Source organism: Ischnura elegans, chromosome 11 (assembly GCF_921293095.1).
Source record: "Ischnura elegans chromosome 11, ioIscEleg1.1, whole genome shotgun sequence".
NCBI classification, from domain to species: Eukaryota; Metazoa; Arthropoda; class Insecta; order Odonata; family Coenagrionidae; genus Ischnura; species Ischnura elegans.
Window position 1 is genome coordinate 79,050,780 of NC_060256.1, and position 20,045 is coordinate 79,070,824.

At 39.1% G+C, this 20,045-nt stretch overlaps 1 protein-coding gene across 2 annotated transcripts in view; it reads left to right on the top strand.

Annotated features, from left to right (window-relative positions):
- Positions 1–18,899, top strand: part of LOC124167871 — a 281,920-nt gene extending 263,021 nt beyond the window's left edge. Inside the window, exons 2-9 of one of the 2 annotated variants that reach the window (XM_046545928.1) lie at positions 7,669–7,947; positions 8,394–8,585; positions 9,963–10,161; positions 11,919–12,179; positions 12,886–13,068; positions 13,481–13,714; positions 14,146–14,174; positions 16,869–16,915. In XM_046545928.1, coding sequence (XP_046401884.1) covers positions 7,669–7,947; positions 8,394–8,585; positions 9,963–10,161; positions 11,919–12,179; positions 12,886–13,068; positions 13,481–13,714; positions 14,146–14,174 — 1,377 coding nt within the window. In that variant the 3' untranslated portion in view covers positions 16,869–16,915. Of the gene's footprint in view, positions 1–7,668; positions 7,948–8,393; positions 8,586–9,962; positions 10,162–11,918; positions 12,180–12,885; positions 13,069–13,480; positions 13,715–14,145; positions 14,175–16,868 lie in introns of both variants that reach the window. The other variant, XM_046545927.1, reaches the window with a different exon arrangement.
- The last annotated feature ends 1,146 nt before the right edge of the window (positions 18,900–20,045 follow it).

Genomic DNA, 20,045 nt, shown 5'->3' on the forward strand with positions numbered 1-20,045 from the left:
AGTAGTTAAACTCTCACTGCTACGTTCGCATTTAATGTTTTGAAATGAATAATTATAAAAGCCGTGGATGGATTTTTTTCCGTGTAGCTAAGTATTGCGTAGTTTATTTATTTATTCCTATACCACCGAAAAAAGCAACATTAACCTTTTACATCGTTTTTTTTATAAATTAACAACTAAGCGTACACAACCATACAAGCCCTGGATATTGGCAATCTACCCAGGCGGGACTCGAACCCACGACCTCTTGCGTGGCAGGTAAGGAAGTTGCCAAGAGAAGGAGATATTAACCAGCATTTAAATCTCAGAAATTTCTGGGCATATTTATCATAATTTTCGTTTTCACTTTCTTAAAATTGAATCACAAATGCATGGTTAATAAATTATCTCCAAAGGTGTTTCTTTCTATTTAAAATAATGGGATCCAGATATATTAACTTATTACTTTATAAAAGTATTTTATTCCTCACTTTAGGAGATTAAATCCTCTCTGTGTCGTTTCAAAAGTGATGTCTGGCATCTTCACCTTGAGGACGAATGGAAACTACGCTTTTGAACGGCCTCCGTGTCCATCAACAAATTTACTCATCTCAACTCCGAGGAAGAGTTCCCGAAAATGGTTTTGCCTGTCTGAGCACTGCAAACCCATAATCGCTACCACAAACAGTTCGATTGAAAGTTAATTTTCCCCTAGTACAAACGAATTTCGGCCTCAGGAGTTTGTTTGGGAAATTTCATCTTTGAAAATGCAATTGGCTGAAAGAAAATATTTATTCCTTCCAGGGATTATCATACTCAATATACCGTTCTTAATCATTCCAAATTCACTATCGCTGCTAATTCAATAAATCGAAGGGCCGCGTTCTTTCAGCTTAACTACTCAAGGTTAATTTTCGACCTCACGCAATGGCGTAATGAATTCTGTGCAGCGGAGACTGTCTGGAAAAGAATTTATTTTCTGGGCAGGAAGTGATAACCATAATCTGCGGGTATTCCATGGACTGAGTCAGCCAATTTCACCAATGAACTTAGGCTCAAATTTTTCCTCCACCCGACTTGGCTAAGAACGATTATTCAGCACTGGTACACTGTCTGGAACTCGTTTGCCAACCTTAGATTCTCTTGCCGACTAGTGGCTCCGACAGGGATGTTTTCTGTAGCCTTCTCGAATCAGCGCCCACCTGAATCACCTCCTCCCAGCACTGCGGCGCTCAAATGACGGTAGGTTTGAATTCCGGCATCCTTGATGGATCTAAATCATACTTCAAATACTGGTCTTTCGTGGATGTCGCAAATGGATTTTAAATTTAAGAGAACGCATACCTCCCTCCCGACAGGTTTATTTTTGCTACACATTACTCGCATAAAACTTATCTGGGAATTTTTAGCTTTCATAAAATAGATCCTGGTCAATATTAACCCGTAATTTAAATTTGAAAATTTTACTTCTGTATTTTTCCGATCTATTTTTATTTGAGATACAGGATAAGAAATGTTGAAAAAGATCTAGTTCTCTTATCCTGAAATTTCCTCAAGACTTCTACTCGCTCAAATCCCAGTTTACTTTCTGTTTCAAAGTTTTCAAATGTCACAATTGCGAAATGTATCCTAACGCTTTAGGTAGGTTAATTTATTTTGAGAATCTGCCCGCCTAGGTCTGTTCCCTGACCAATATTGAATTATCTTCAACTCTCGGTAAGGCCTATTCCCTTTCGTTTTATATAGGAAGCCTATTCACTTCCTTACCCACTTACTTTATGTTTTTTCCCTCTGTTTTTCTAAAATCCCCTACCAGCTTAGTACTAAGCTGGGAGAGGATTAACTACTACTTGCTCCATCCAAACCCTTTGCCTCCACTGCATCTCATCTAGATGGTTCCTCACCTCAACCACCACGTCCAGCACTTCATAGCTCCTCTTTTTCTCCGTCCGCTTCACATTCTCCATTCTCTTACACACCCACACCTCGAACTCATCCAGTATTTTCTAGTCCTATAGCCTAAGCCTTTTTTCTAAAGCCTAAGCCTAACCTTTCTCTTGCGTTGGAGGTGGGGAGCAGCTAGGAATTAAGGCTAGGGGGGGTTTCAGGCGCAACTAATACTGGGGTGCCTGGGGGTGTGGTATACCCGCCAGGGTAGGCGGTAGGTGCGGGGGGGCCCTCCGCCAGAAAAAAATTAAGATGAATGGTTCAAAATGTTGATTTTTACGGTCTTTTGAGGGATATTTTGTTAATCCTCACTCTATTCTGTAAGCAATATTAATCCAATTAAGTAAAATAGATTAAACCTAAACATTTCTTTGAGCTCTGGGGGGGAGGGGGTGTTTATCCCCCAAAACCCTCCCCTCGCTGCGCCACTGGTGGGGAGAAGGGTATCTCTTCCTTGTCTCACCTGGATCTTTCTCTGGACAGATAAGTATAGGCGTGCCCAAGATTTTTCCGCGTAGGATCGAAAACTGGAATGCATTTCAATCCCAGCCGCTACACGTCTTTTGTGGCTGCTTGCGGTGTAGTTTGCAAATGTATGTGCATTAGTGCTCATTGAAGAGGATAGATCAAGTTGGGAGAGGAGAGATAGCCTGGGGTAATATGCAAAATGCCTCGTGTAAATCTACCTCAAGTGGTAGTAAACCTAAGTAATTCGTCAGTGCACCATATAAATTTCAAATTTTAAGCGGCCCAGAGATAATTACGGGGAATGCGGCGTTTAGAGCCCCTGTTATTTCGCGCTCCCGTAATCATGGCCATGTAAATATCCGTCCGTCCTCGGTCGATTATCTCAATTATTTCTCCCTCGCCAGGTGGAACGGAGGAAAAGAGGTCAGAAGAAACCGTTAATTTCCACGTTCACTTTCGTCGTGAGGGAGCTCTGATATGTATGCAAACAGCTCGTGAGAGGCGGCGCAACGGAGCGAAAGACTATTCAGCACGAAAGGGAGAGGGGATCCAGAATGTGCCTCGGCTGCCTCTCAGCTTCTCATTCGGAGTTCTTGGGTTCGAATCCGCGGAGTGCAATCAGATGAGTTTCGGCCATGCATCGAAACTGACCGTAAGTACGCAGTGGCGTAGTCAGGATTTTGAAATGGGAGGTAGTTTACCGGAGATTTTGGGGCCCTTCTGGGGTGTATGGAAAACTCCCCGTGGCAAAGAGGGGCCCGGGAGTCGTCCCCCGAAACATTTTGGGATTTTTAATGTTGAAAACGTGGTTTTTATGACTCAGGATCTATAGGACTGATTTTTATACCATCTTACTCTCTGTATATACGTATAAAAAAGATGGATAACGCCGGGATATATCCCAAAAACTTCTACGAGCGAACAAAGAGCGTTGCACAACTTCTACAAGAATTATTTTGGGGGCCGCTTGATACTCGCTTCGTGCTAGGATGGGATCGGGTTAGTGTGGTGGCTAGAGTGATGGCTTCCCACCCCGTGGACTCGGGTTCAAATCCCAGCGGTGGCAGAGAATTTTCAGAGACTGCCCGATCCGTGCTTGAGTGTTGTGTGGAGGACATTTCAAGCGCAACATTCCGTCCGTCGGATGGGACATTAAGCCGTGGTCCCCTTGGCGCCTTTCGTTAAGAGTAGGCTAACGCCGACGCCGGGTTTCCCTCCACCCTTCCTTACCTACCCTTCCCTTATGGTGCAAATGACATAAGCTGTCGGTCGACTTCTCCTGATACCATACCATACCATTCGTGCTAGGCATAGTTGACTGTATCAATTTCAGTTGGACTGGAACTGGATAATTCAGGGTTACATGGAGATCGTCATCTCGGATCCGCTCCATTTTTACAGGTTAGACAGAAACGATATTAAAATAGAATTGCGTGAAGAATAAGTGAAGGAATTTGTTTCTCCTTCGAACAATGGATGACTTAAATAAATGCTATGTCGAACGCAAGTAGGCAGGGACTCGAAGTCGGGTCATGAACTTGAATACTAGGGAGGCACAGGGGCTTAGGGGGCGATGCGACGTAGCTAGGGGGGCGACCAAACGCCCGGAGCCCCTTAGCCCCGGTAGGGGGGCGACAAAACAGCAGCCTGCTCGGGTAAGTATTTTGCCTTGAGGCGGCTCTGGGTAGGCAGCCAAATATCTCACAAGTAGCAATCAAACGTTTTTGTTTATTCGTGCAGCTTCTCTGCTGGTGGCCTCACTCATGAGGCGAATCCCCGCCTTTAATTTTATTCGATTCGAGTTAGTTTCCTTGCTGATGTATGCGTACTGTTTAAAAGTTTTAAATATTCTGTATTCGAATTTGATTGCAATTTTTTTAATCGTTTGCCTCTTCCACTTCTATGGATACTCTACAATATCGTTTTTCTAAACTGACGAAGTGGTGGATATGGTGGGTGAGGAGAGGTAGCTATCAGATGAGATAAGGAGGAGACAGAAGGTAACGATGGAGCGAGTATCTAGCGGGTAGGGGATGTTGAAAACAGTGTTAGAGGGTAGAATGTTGGGTAAACGAGGGAGAGGAAGGAAAAGAATAGGATTATTAGATAGAATGAAAGGGAGAATGTCCTATTATGAATAGAAGAGGGAAGTGCATGATGGAATGGGAGGTTCCCGGAATTATTCTTCAGTACTCCATGGAAACCTACCTTAATCGGTAGATTACTTTAATAATAATTGCTTGCATCAATTCCACGTAATCTATGTTTACACTTCTTTCGTCCGAAATTGCAACAATTCCCATATGAATATTGGAATATTATTGTTGCTGTACGTGATACGTTAAACATTTTTTTTATTTAAAATTGGTTTATTGATTCCCATTTGCATTGGATAATTGTAAACAGGGCCATCTACGCCGCATTGAGAAAAATTCACGGATATAATTTCCCCTTGAGCATCTACACTATTTAGGCTGAGGCCGGAAATAATAAGTAGTCTGGCCTTGGTCATTTTTATGTCGTTCCCCATCGCTGAGCATCCACTCGAAGTCCTTGCTGAGGCAGATCTGCCCAGTGGCTCTCGCTCGCCTCCGAATGATCCGGTCTGTCTTGCGATGGTATCACGGTCACCGAACGTGAGCACCAAAAGAGAGATCGTGCAACAAAACTAATTTCCCCTGAATGGTTTTGATTTAGGAAGGAAAGGCCATTTAAAGGCCGTTTTACACGGGGTACGTAAATGCGCAGGTTAGAACTGCATTTCTTCCTCGATCTAGCGTGCAATAGGGTAGTTTCCTTCATCAAAGAAAACGAAAGGCATTGATTGCGATTCGTTACCCACCATCAGTGTATTCATAATATACAAATTATTTGGTTATAGAAATATCGGTTTAGACGAATGGCAAGGGTCAATTTTATCCTCGTTTGAAAAAGGCCAGATTGGCGCCCATGCGATGCCACTCCACGTGACGTCATAGGGACCCAGTTTCTATACGAGTGGATAGGAGTTTTACATCGCCTAAGATTACCAATGCATGCATGAGGCACAGAGATCAGGGAAACATGTTTTAATAATCACCTATTAAAACTGGCTAAGGTCGGAAAGTTTTATTCGTTTGATAGGGTATTAATAATCATTATTTAAGCCAAGCGCTACCAGCTAGCACGGTACTCTGCTACCTGCTAGAATCCTGCGTCGTATCAGCGCTCAAAGCCTCGCCCCAAGGCCACCTCACTTGCGACAGCGGGAACCAGAACAACGTCACACGGAGTTTTCCCATCATTCATACTTAGCCGTCGCGTTTTCCGCGCTTGAAATTTTTCACTTTTCTTTTCATCGCGAAAAATAGATATCGTCATTTAAAAATCTAAAAGCGTGAAATACTTAATCCAGGAGTAATCATCTTTCGAAATAGGCAATAAAAAAAATGATAGGAAACCACCCTATTGCGCGCAATAATGAGAAATTATTGTAGTTCTAACCTGCGCAATAGGGTAGTTTCCTTCATCAAAGAAAACGAAAGGCATTGATTGCGATTTGTTACCCACAATTACTGTATTCATAATATACTAATTATTTCGTTTTAGAAATACCGGTTTAGACGAATGGCTATGGTCCATTTTTATCCTCATTTGAAAAGGGCCTGATTGGCGCCCATGCGATGCCACTCCACGTGACGTCACAGGGACCTAGTTTCTATACGAGAAGATAGGAGTTATACATCGTCAGAGGTTACCAATGCATGCATGAGGCGCAGAGCTCAGGGAAACATGTATTAATAATCACTTATTAAAACTGGCTAAGGTCGGAAAGTTTTCTTCATTTGATAAGGTATTAATAATCCTTATTTAACCCAAGCGCTACCAGCCAGCAGGGTACTCAGCTACCAGCTAGCAGCCTGCGTCGTATCAGCGCTCAACTCGCCTCAAGGTCACCTCACAGGGCGGCAGCGGGAACCAGAAATACGCCACACGGAAAGAAATCCCGGCATTCATTCTTACGCGTCGCGTTTTCGCGCGCTTGAAAATTTTCACTTTTCATTCGCGAATCGCGAAAAATAGATATCGTCATTTAAAAATCTAAAAGCGTGAAATACGTACTCCAGGAGTAATAATCTTTCGATTTAGGCAATAAAAAAATAATAGGAAACCACCCTATTGTGTATGCCGTGTAAAACGTCCTTATTGCAGTTCCTTCATGACAAAGCATCACTTCCGCTCGACCGGTCTTCTTTCGTGTCGAATGGTGTGTCTTTTTTCTACATCAGTGCATTTAATTAGAGGGTAGAACTCTGTCGTAAATTAAAATACATGAAGAACTTGATCCATCACCGACACTCAGCACACCCACGAAGAAACACACTTCCGGAGCGAAAAATCGAACGACAAACTCCAAATTTTCGATTTACAGAAAATATTTCGAGGCTATTTACCTACTATACAGGGTGGAGAATATTTTGTCGCGAAATTTTAATCCTGAATAGCTGATACCAGTAGGAACCAAAATTAGCAATTATGTTTCGGTCGAAATCGCACCATTTTTAAACTACAGGAACTTTGAGCCAAGCGCTCTGATTGGCCATGATTTTTGCCCTGTTGCCGGAATCTCTGGACAAAGGCAAAAGGCATATGCAAGCAAAGCATTCGAAGTTATGAGTTGTCGCGGCATCCGGCAACGGTGCAAACTTTCAGCCAATCGGAGCGCTTGGTTCAAAATTCCTGTCGTTTAAAAATGGTGCGTTAACGACCTAAACGTGACTAGTAATTTTAGATCCTTCTGGCATCAGCTATCTAGGATTAAAAATTAGTGACATAAATTTTCTCCACCCTGTATATTGAAGTTCAAATTGGTATGCGTACCAAAATGAAACAACCATTTGGCTCAACTATATTTTTTCAAAATAATGAGATATTTCCACTTACGCAGATGATTCCCACTATATAAACAAATTTTATATTTCATGAAACTCAAAATAATCACATAAGCCCTCATTAAGGTATCCAGTGGAACGCAATTTTCAAATCACGATTCTTACCTGGCAATCCATATTCAAATCTATCAGGCTACATCTGCTTCTCTGTCCTCTGACTGTTGCAATATTCAGCAAGACTGACTACCTGGCTGTTATCTCATCAAACAAATGGGACTTTAATGTTTTATTATGTTTAAGCATTTCTCTTATCAGACTGAACTATGATAGTCTCTATGTTTTATTGATGCATTTGGAATTTGATGGATTTGTAATGTAATTTCCCAATTTCTTTTTCTTTCAGGATTCTGGTGCGATGTCCTACTCAACCACCACAATTACCACTAACACAACTTCTTCAGCATCCTCCACCTCACTGTCTCCAGCGCTAGCCTCCAGCATTGTCAAGCGCGGTGCATTATGGGAACTAGAGCAACACCGTGGTGGTTCTCCCTGGTTACTACACCATCTTCATTTAATTTCTCGCTGGAAACATCGATATTTTCTACTCACTCATGACTATCTACATTGCTTTAAGAGAGATGCAGGAAAGATATCTGAGATGGGCCAGTTTTTATTTAAAGTAAGTTGTGGTCATCATTTTTTACTTTTTCTGTGCTTGTTCAGTGGTTGTCTTTTGACTTGTAATTTAATTTTAATTATTTGTAATTGGTGGATTGAGATATCACCCCTTAATACCTCTAACATGCCATCAATCACATGATTACTTTTACCCTTTTTACTTGCTCTTATTAACTATTTTTCAACATTTTTGGACCATTCATCCATGATAAAATTTAGATGGAAACGTATTCTTATTAGTTAAATAATAGCCCAAATCTCGAGGTATTGAATGCACATACTGAGAGAGCAAAGGTATGAAAAAATCCTATCGATAGTAATTACACGTTGAAAACAAACTATATAATCCTTAAAATAATAAGGTCCTGATGTAACCAACTACTTGCCTGTGTGATTAAATTGAAACTGATATTTATCTATTATTTCAATCTCCATTTTTCATTTTAGATAAAACTGGTGGAAGTTGAAAAAGTGGAGTGGGCCAACAAAAAGCGTTATAGTACTGTCTCTTTAGATCTTGGAGCACAGCAAAGCAATGGGAATCTTGGCATTGACCAGAAGGGTCAAGAAAATGCCAGTCACAGGGTCATTCTTCTCAGAGCCGAGGATGGACTGGAAGACTGGTTTGAACTACTAGAGGTAATGTATTTAGTTCTACCTACTTGTTTTCTGCTCCAATGTTGAACTGTATGCATTAAAATCCATTGAAATTGAATCATAATCATTATATTGAATGTAGTGGCTGAAATTTGAAGTTATGAATTTATCCTCTTCTAAATTGCACTTGAAGTTGTAGCCTCTAGATGGGTGTGGATTAAATTATCATTTAATTGGGAATGTTAATTTGATTTTGAATTCAAGATATCTCAGACAAATTTTATTTTAAATAAAATTTTATTATATACTGCTTAACATACTCAGTGCATATCTTTTGTGATGCATGCTGACTATCACTGTTAATGAGAAACATTTTACTTCCACTCAATTTTCACATTCACTTTTCGATGTATATGTGGGGTAAAAATATTTTTAGCAGCAATATATTGAGGTCTCTAAGGCTATCAAAGTCTAGCATACCACCCCTTCCCTCTTGGGAGGGTTGTGATTGATGCTGAACATAATTATTCAGAATGGTTTTCATTCATAATGGTTTATTCCGATTGATAAGCTAGGGAATAAAATTTATTGTGTTTGAAAATTTTCTTTCCCATGGCAATATGAGTGGTTGAAGAGAAACATCGAAAAAAATTCCAATAGCGTTTCAATCATTTGTCATTCAGACTGATTGGAATGATGCTAATGAGTGTCAAGCACACCCCTCCCCCTGGAACCATACCTTCATTTTAATGCAAATGTCAATTTTGATCTCTCAAACATGCCTTGAATATCCATGAATTGCCATGAGAAAAAATTCCCCTGGACCAGGAATCGAACCACAGGCCTTGGCTTTCCGGGCCAATGCGCAGACCACTATGCTATCGAGATTCCTTAATTCCCATGGGAATTGTACCGAGGCTCATGGTACTAGATGTAGGGCCATAATAGTCCATCAAGGATGGCAATGCAAAATATGTATTTCACCGCCATTCTCGCGGCAGGATTTGAAATATTACACTTACCGCTTTGAACGGCTTTAGAGCAGGTTTGAGGCTCTCAACCGGTTGTGGCTTCTTGGAAGCTTTCTCCCTTGCGTTACCATCCTTTATGGACTGTGAGGGCCCTACATCTAGTACCATGAGCCTCAGTGCAATTGCCATGGGAATCAAGGAACCTAGATAGCATAGTGGTCTGCGCATTGGCCTGGAAAGCCAAAGGTGCAAAGGTTTGATTCCCGGTACTGGGGAATTTTTTCTCCAGGCAATTCATGGATATTTCACTACCGTTAATTCCACTCAGCAGGATTTGAAATATTACACAAGAGCCTTGAATGTTGTTCCTCAATTTTTTTTTTGTGCCAGCGAAACAGTTATAAACATTTGATATCCATTCTCTAATTTGAAAATTTTACTTTTGCAGGAGTGCACTCTGAGCAGTAAGGAGAGGAGGAGAGCATTGCGAATAATGCACCTAGCTCCTCACCGAGCCCACTTGCATTCCCAGTGTAGAGACATATCCGAATCTCTGTGCAGGGTGGATGAAGGCTTGAACAGCTGTGGTGGAAGTTGTAGTGATGGCAGCAATGCTGATGAAAGGTTCAGAGCCCGACTGAATACTGGTTAGTGGTGTAGTTTATCACTCATTAAGTTATACTATTCATAGGGCGGTAAGGATATGTGAGGGTTGAGGTGAACTCAGTTGTAGCCACTGGCAGTGGCGTAGCCAGGAGGTTGGGGGGGTCTGCCCCCCCCCCCCAAAATATAAAAACACAATTGTTTTCCTTCATAAAAGAAAACAAAACATTGCAAAATCAGGAATTTTCGAAACATTTCTTTAAAGAATGAAGCTTTTTTGATTATCAAAAGTGTTAAAATTAATTTAAAACAAAAATTTTCCACCCCTGAACGAAATTCATGGCTATGCCACTGGCCACTGGTGTGTGATGTCTTACATTCAAGGAGGGAGGTTCCTTCCTTCCTAAGCCACCTTGCAAGGTTTTTCTATTATGGTGTCCAAAGACTTCATCTGGGATTTGAACACTGACCCTGTGGTCATTAACCGTACTTTCTACTCACTTAGTTTCCATGCTATGCTATGTTGCTGTTTATGACTGAAGCTCTAGCTGCTTCATCAGACTCATAATTTGGATTCTATGGTTAGGATTTGGTCACATAGATAGGTGTCATTCTTCCACTTAAAAATATGAAAAGCACATCATATGCCCACCCTGGAGGGTATAGACCCCCCCCCCCTGAAATATAAAAACATAATTACTTTCCCTCATAAAAGAAAACAAAATATTGAAAAATCAAGAATTTACAAAAGATTACTTTGACGAATGCAGTTTTAATAAGTTTTAATATGTATTAGTTTAAAACCATCAACCACCAGAATGATAAGTTTTAATATTAGTTTAAAACCATCTCTTTAGTAACCTGTTTTTCAATTTTTTCCCCCCTGGTTTTATACCTCTCAACCCCTGATGAAATTCCTGGTTACCCCACTGATGGATAATATTCTCTTTCATTCGATTAGACAAGACAAAGGTCTTAGATGAGAAAGACAGATGGCTACCATTGGCATTTAACATGATGCATCATAAATATTTCCAAAAGCCTAAAATTTTATGGATAGCATAGCTTTAATCTTAACTGGAGTGAATTTCTAGACAGCTGCAAAGACTAAGGAATTTGATAAAGAAAAGATTTGAACTGTTTTAACAACTAATTGATTTGTTTCACTAATCACTACCATATAAAAATTAATGGATAGTGAGAAAAGAGGCTCATAATTTTCTGAATGATTCTTCCAATGAGAATAATGATAAGTTAAATTTTGAAAAATGTAAATAAATATTCTGAAAAACTGTCATATTTTTTAAGTTCTGATTTGAAACTTTAAACCCTTTAATATTAATCATACTAAATTTTTATAATGCCAAGTGGCATCACCCTCACCCAAGGTCAATTTGTCAATATTAGTCTATAGAAAACTAGTATTAAACATGAATACATGTCAGAAATAGGGCATAAAAGCATGCTGACCTGTTGACCTATAATGGTGGACACTTGCGTCTTGGTTTGATGAAGGTGAAAAAATATTCCATTATTTTGAGCTTTTTTCGGCATCACTACATTGGACTTAGGAGTGTTTTATAAATGAAATGTAATTTTAAAATCAAAGCAAATTTTAATGTTATTTGTTCGATGCTTTGAAAAATAAATTTTTATGCAAATCATGCAGTTCTGGCTTTGATAAATTTGCTCATTGGGAATTTTTATTGCTTTTCGTTCTTTCTTGAGCTATTCTGTTTGTTTTTTTTTAATAACATCAAACTTTTATGCATCGGTCTTAATTTACCATGTATATCTGCAGGTAATTTGATTCATGGCTCCAGGGAGATTCATCATATGGCATGGGAGTCCGTGCCAGACATCACCAAGATCAAGTTCCGAGGGAAGAAAGGGGAAAAGGATACGAGCGAAAGGAGATCTAACGAGAAGAAAGGAAAGAAAGCCGTTGATGATGAAGATTGGCCCGAATGGGTTCTCCCTAGGGTACCTCTGGCTGTGGCTCCGCCAACCATCAACTCTAACCATTCAATGCAATCCGATGTCCGTTCTCACAGAATGTCTAGTGAGTTGTATTTTTTTATCCCTCAATTAATTTTTAAGTGCATGGAAATTTGAAGGTGTTCTTAAGAGTTCACACTTTTGCATGGACGTTAACCCATTCGTGCCTATTTTTGGCAGTCTGAATGGAATTAGCATTGCTTATCAAAATTTTAAATTTAGAAGTCCTTCTTTGTATCATACATTGGGAAGCTAATATCGTAGGTGTATAAGTATGAGGGTGGAAAGAGCAGATTGAATTGAGTTGTATGTATTGGCCATATTGTATTTGTTACATGCCTTAACAATAAAATTTAAGGACTGAACCAGTGCTTTACTTTGATGCCAACTGCACACACACTAAGTATGCCACTGCCATGTTGGGAACTGCATTTAAGGCACATCTGCTCAACTACATACATCAGGCATTTTGTGTTTGTAATTTGAAGCTGAAAATCTTTGTTCAATAATTCTTATGTTGCTAGTTTTTCAGATGGAAGAATATGATTAATTATCAATTGAAATGAAGTAGTAGGTAGCTCTTAAAAATTAATTAAATTTTATTTCCTACTTCAATCTTACAAGTAAATTTACACCCATTGAGATTCAAGTCTATCATAAAGGTACATCCTTGCTATGTGCATGTGATAGTGAAAATATAGCATTTATTTTTCAATGTGGCAAGGTTAGGTAATTATATATTAAGTTTCACTTCTTTTCATTTTTTTCAGTGATGACAGATATGGAAGGCAGTCATTGTGGCAGTGTTATGGAGGAATCTCTTTCAACAGACTCACAATCAGCTCAGGTTGTTCCACAAAGTAACTGGGAGTTAAATCCCCGAAGTCAATTGTCACGAATCCACCAAAAAGAGAGCCTAAGGCTAAATGACAATGTTTTCCTTGTTTCAAACAGTGAGTAAAACCATTTTTTTTTGCTTTCACTTTCTCTGCCTTACAGATCCAAGACATTTATGTACTTCCATTGAATGAATCATTTTTTCGTTTAAAAAGCTTCATTTTTTTTGTCTTTATGATACCATAGCTACTATTCTTTTATATTCTCTGGTAATGTATTACTGTGCCAAGTAGTAATTTAAGTTAAGTAATTTAATTTAAATGATTTCTTCAATTTAAAATCAATTTTATGTTTGTACCTAATTGTTGGGAAATTTTGCCTCGTTTTCAATTTCATGTGAGTGACTCTAACGAATTACAATTGGGTGTATTGATTTTTGAATCTAATGATTGTGATATTGAAAATGAATTCTTTTCTGCTACATCATTGGTACATGACCCTAATTAGCTCATATTATATTCCCTGCAGTGGATACATCAGGTCATTTTCCTGCCTCTATGGAGAAGTACGGTAAAGTGCCTGGAGACTACAAGTGCCAGTCCAGACAAGTGCCCCATGCTCCATCAATGGGTCCTTGCTCACCATTCTTAAGTAACGGCCGCTTTGTGTTTGAACAAGCTGTCCCAGCTGGTGATCGTCGCTCCATGGCTGCGATGGTGGGAGCCCAAGACCACAGAGACCCTCAACTTCTTCGTTACCGAGGTGAGACTTGAATTTACAACTTTAACATACAGTTAACATATGCTCAACTTGGATTCTGCATTTTTAACACATTTATCTAAAATATTCTAAGCATGTGCTGGAAAGAAATTGTGCCACTATGGTTTGTTCCCATGTAAGTTTCTTGATCATCAAGCTAAATATGTGACACAAAGAAATACCTTGTGTTTTTATATAATCTTCAAATTGTCATAAGCCTAATGGTCAAGGCGGTATGGTTTACATATCTCACTGGCCTCTGACAAAAACATATAGATAACTACTAATGTAGAAGAATTCCTTATTGATAGAATCATACTACTCAATTAGTTGCTCAATAATCAAGGTAATGTTAATAAGCATACTGTGATATGTTTTAGTTCAGATTGACTAAAAATAAATTGTCCTCTATCCTTTTCAAACTTCCATTGCAGCAATGAGAAAACATTTAAGTAAAAAATAGGTAAGATAATACTAAAATTCCAATTTTGTAGTACTTTTCGGTAATTCATCAGGTATTTTACGTTTTGTTTTGTGAAAATTATTAGATGCTCACAATATTGATTCCTGCAAGCATATACTTTTTTTGCAATTTTCATCATGATTTTCTCATTTAATTTATTTTTTACAGCATGTCTTGCCTGTAGAAAGTAGACATCCCTGCTATTTAAATTAAGCCAATTTAGAGATTAATTCTGATTTATTTACGTGGCTTTGAGCTTCATTTGAAATTTGCATGGCAAAAAGGAATCAAATATAGTTGTTTCAGTAGATATATGTTGCATAGTAGGTACTCCGAGTTAGTCCTAAATATTAAAGTTTGTCCAATATCATTGGTTTTACTTAGGTCATATTTTAAGAAGGCCAAATTTTTGTGTACTTATTTTAAACCTCTTTCAATGGGGTTATAAAGCTCAGTTTTTAGGGTGTGGCACCTTTACTAAAACCTGTTTTTGTCCCAAGTTGCAAGTAGGTACCTTATGTTGACAAACTGCCAGGAGATAGTGGTTGAGAATGTTTGTAGTCACTGCCAACCTCTCCCATTTCCTTATATTGGTTAAATGCAGGAATACAACTTAAAATTATCCCTTTTGGTTTGGCCATCCTAACGACCATGCCTTCCCCTTGAGGCCCAGAGCAGAGGGGAAATTTTTCCTGTGGTTGAAGTTTTTCCTTAACAAAAGTTGCAAGTACGTATGCACATTTGGCTATGCCAAGTTCACTCTGGGTCTTTCTCTCAGTATTCTTCCTCCCCCAACTGCAGAGCCCACCGACAGTAGCTGGGATTGAATAAAGAGGACCCTACCCCAATTGCATCAGCCCCACCCCATCACTTGCATAGATGTTTGGAACCAGGGGCACGGCTAGGAATTAAGGCTGGGGGGGGGGGGGGTTTAGGTGCAACTAATACTGGGGTGTGTGGGGGTATGGAATACCCACCAGGATAAACGGTAGATGCGAGATTAATAAATTGCGGAATTTTAAGATAAATTGTTCAAAATGGTGAGTTTTACGGCTTTCTGAGGGATATTTTATTTATCCTTTCACTATTCTATTACAGTGTGTCCTCGTTTAACGTCGTCCCGTTTAACGTTGTTTCACGATAACGTTGTCCAAAAATTGAAACCCTTGATCATTTAACGTCGTTATTGCTTCGCGATAACGTTGTTCAAATTATGCGCGGCGAAAAAAAAATGAATGGCGAATAGGACGCAAGCGCATCTGATGTATAGTAATTATTACTATTAATGCGATTGGTAATTTTCGCTCGACAGAAAAGGTTGGTGTGGGTAGCGTATGTTAAATATGCGTCTGAGCGAATAATTATCGCCTCATTTACCCATTATCCATTTATTTTTCTGATGCCAACCGAAAAAAATGTCCACGAAGAAGAGTGGCTATCCTGGTGGTTCTTCAGACGTGAAGAAAAAACGGCGATATTAGAACAAAAACTTGGTATTATTAAAAGAATTGAAGTAGGTGCAACTGCTGGAGAGATCGGTCGAGTTTTAGGTTTGCAGGTCGAGTTTTTACAATTAAAATATCTTCTGTTACTGAAAATATCGATGTTTCGCCATTAAAATACTTTCTTTTTAGTTTTTATATTTCATTTAATAATGCCTTCTTCCCAACCTTTTCGTTATGAAAATTCGTTTCGTTTCGAATGAATCGTTATCATGCTGAAGTGAATAATCGGTAATGAATGTTTCTCGCGATTTCCGCCGGGTTTAAGAATTCATATCATCACGAAAATTGACTCGCCCTTCATCCTCGTGCTTTTTTTCGTTTTGGCCTGATTCAGGTGTCTCCCGATTGGTCACAAAGTCTGCTTAAAGTTACGGCTCCGATAATTGGCCTCCTTGGATCCTCGCCCGGGAAATTCTGGATTCTTCACGAAGAAATGGATTGTTAGGAACATGGCTAGGAACCAATTTAAATTTTTTACATTGTTTCTTATGGGAAACACTGCATCGTTTAACGTTGTTTCGCTTAACGTCGAGTTTTTCAGGAACGAATCAACAACGTTAAACGAGGACTCACTGTATTAATATCAATCCAATTATGTAAAATGGATTAAACTTAAAAATTTCTCTGAGCTCTGGGGGGGGGGGGGTTTATCCCCCAAACCTCTCCGCCACTGTTTGGAACCAAGTGTAGCTGAAAGTTCCTATCTTATGAATGCTCATAGGTGGTGGGAACAAGGTATACTTCAAGGGTTTGAAACATGTACTTACCCTTTGTTTCTTCCTGGCAGTGAAACCTTTCATCTAAATCTTTTGTCTCCTCCTTGGGTCCCCTCTGCTAACTTGAGAATGACAATTTTTCACTCCTGATAAAGGATGATTAATCTCACTTGGAGGCTCTTAGAAGTTTTTTGGACATTGATAATGGATGGCTCCTGTTGTCAAACTTAAAATTCCTCATCCGTGCCCTTACCATTGCCATTTTTCCATCAAAATTCTTAGGACAGATATGCCTTTCACCTTCTCAGGCACCTTTTGATAGGAGCAAGCTGATGCCGAACACTGGGTTTCTCTCTACACTTCCTTTCCTATCCTTCCTACATAGCACCTGAGCTGTCAGTTGTCTCCTCCAAATACCATACCATATCTACTTACTCTGTTAGCATTGAATCAATTTTTTATTCTATCCACAGAGAGAAGTCACAGCGATGCTCACAAGTTGGAAAGAATGGGAAGGAAATCAAGAGGAGAAGTTGGACGTAGAGGAAGCTACCTTACTGGACGTGCAACACAAGTTTAATAAGTCTTTGACATCTTTGTGAACAATCTCAATTGTGGAGTATTGTGTTCGATTGGTGACGGGTAGCATGTGGACAGCTACTTTTTACCACGTCATGTGAGATGTTTTCCTGAATTTTCGAGTATTTAGGAATGTGTTACAGGGAAGTAATCTCATAGTGGTTGGAGAAGATACGTATGCATTGGTTATGAATGGACCAATACACAATGGCAACCATTGTGCTGTGTTTTTTCAATCATCAGAATGAAGTAATTCATTCTCATTTATTTATGAAACATGCCCAGTTGTGGACAACAGTTCAAAAACTGATAAATGTATTATAATCATCCATTAAAGTTGTGTACTTTATTTTCTAACTTAATGCATTTCACATTCTATGTGGCTGAATATTACTAGATAAGAACCTTGAAAGGTTATTGATGTGATATCATTTAACATTTTTCACTTGCCTCTCCCATACATTATCTTTTGCAAGCATTAATAAAGGAGCATATTTTGCCACCAGCTTCTACATACGGATAAATAATTTAGAGACTTTCAATTGGTACCAAAGCCATCTACTTTTATGCAACCATGATAGATACGAAACATCACAACATGAAATAACCTAAAAAAAATGTGTTTAGAACCAAAATTATTTATTCATGCTTTGAACCATGGCATTGATCCATTTACCATGTAATTACGTAGTTGATAGACAGGATTCGACGCTTGCGGTGACCACAGCTGTTTGCAAAATCCTTAACTCATACAAAACAAATCTTTAGTCTCAACATGTTTATATTCTAACTCATGGTAGCTGTTGCTTGCACAGGTCCTAAAAGAGCTTGTGAATATTTTGGACCAAGAGTTGTCTTGAGGTAGGGCCTAGGTTTAAAGTTAATGAATTCTTGTTAAGCCTATTCCTTTTTTTCTTAGGTACCTATACTACCATTTGTAGGTATGCGAAAACCAGACTCAGAAGACATCAAGTCATTTTCTCAAATATCTAACAATTTTTATTGCTTGAAGCTATCACTTTCTCAATTCAATAGAGTGAACGAGATAGCAACAGAGAAAACATTTCCTATTGTCATTGCAGTGATGGAGCATAATTATGAAATATTGGAAGTATACAATGAATTTTAATTGACACAAAATGGTATACACTTAATCTGATATCATATAAAAATAGGTTTGCATTCCTATCGCTACCCTTGGATTTGATTTAAAATATGCCTATAGAAGATTTATCACCAGTCGTAGTCAGTTGTTGCAATACGTCACTAAAATGTCGCTGTGGTTGTGCCCTTGTAGAAAAAAAATGGTAATATGCCATCGATAGGGTTATGACTCCAATGCTTCCTTCATTCATTAAAAATGGTTGCTTCAATTCAACATACATAATTTCCACATACCCTGTAGGGTTGTCATAGTAGCTTGTATAGGGACATTCATACATCAAAAATTCATTTAGAAATAGTACTTCGGTTGTTTAGAATATTTGTCATTCATCATCATATTAAGCTATAGTAATTCTCCACTGTCAGAAAATAGGATTTAAACCACAACATCACCTGTCAATATGTAAATAAGTTTTATTGTTCATTATACTCAATTATACAGTAATTCACCATCTAAATTTTGGGTCCAATAGAAGGTAATTAAATACATAGACTCAAGCATTGTGTTTTCGTGCTGACATTTATTAAATGGTGTATGACACTATCAATAGCATGATAGATTCTCTTTATTACTGTGTAAAAGTGATATGATCAGAATGTTTGTGTAAGCTTGAAAAGTGTGACTACCTTTTATGTTAACGGGAAGAGATGAATTTTAATATGAAGCACAACATATTTGTCTTGTGTTGTCTAGTCTTATTCTCTGCTAAATTTGGCATTTGTTTATAAAACTCGGATGAAAAATAAAATTTTTATATTGATATGAGCTCTCATTGTCATTCTCATATTATTAATCATGATATGCTTGTTACCACTTCATACCTAAATAATGCTAGTGATGCCACTACCTTTGCCAGGATTTTGAAATGGGGGGGTTTACCAGAGATTTTGGGGCCCCTCTAGGGTGTACGGAAAACAACCCACAGCAAATGGGTTCTACCCCAGAAAATTTTGGGATTTCTGATGTGGACAACGTGATATTTAGGACTCAAAAACAGTACATAATTTTGTATCAGTATTTACTAAAAAGTATTTATCGAGGCCATGTCTTACTCATTTTCGGTACCTCTTTTAACCCTTAGACTGCAGGAACGTTTTAAAACGTATATTGTACACTGGCTGCGAGAAAAACGTTTTTAGGCATTTGACCATTGCTTGACTACCCACGGCAGTTTCCAAAAGTTTTCATGTCTACCCGGGTAGAGCCCAAGTGCTCTTTCCCTCATTGTGGGGATAGCTATAATGCGGCTTAACTCTCCCCAGCCAACCTTCACGCCAGGGGGTGCCTCCCGGAATTTAATACTCTGCTGCCCATTTTGTATTGTTTCCTTCCTGCTCCACGCTGTTAATATGCCTACGACAAGTGCCCATCCCCTAATAAGACAGAAAGAAGGGTTGCCCTGGATTATAAGGATTTGTGGTGACCACGAATTTGGACACAATATTTTCGTCTAAAATTCGGTCACGGAAGTATTTACACCCACTCTAACGCGTGAGGGAGGCGGAGGGGGAGGATGACTTGAGGCAAGGAAAGCGAAAGCGGAATACGGCAACAGAGATACACTTAGAGATGCGGGAGAAGAGACAACTCAACAACATGGAGTTATTGTAACAAACACTCTACTTCCTTGGTTACTCCTATAGGTCAACTTGGGGGGGGGTAAGACCCAGGAGGCCAAGATTTTGGGTATAAAAACTCTCAAAATCTGGAGGAAGTCAGTTGGTGTTTGGGGAGTGACAACCGGGGCGTGTACAGCGAACGGTGGACAAGCAGTAATCTCCCGTATTCTCTGAGCTGTATTCCGAGACTCTGTCGGGCGAGGTATCTATTGCCTAGGGTGCAACCAGAATATGAGAAGGCAAAAGAATTTCCTACTCAGTCTGAGAGCCGCTGCCCTGCCGAAAAG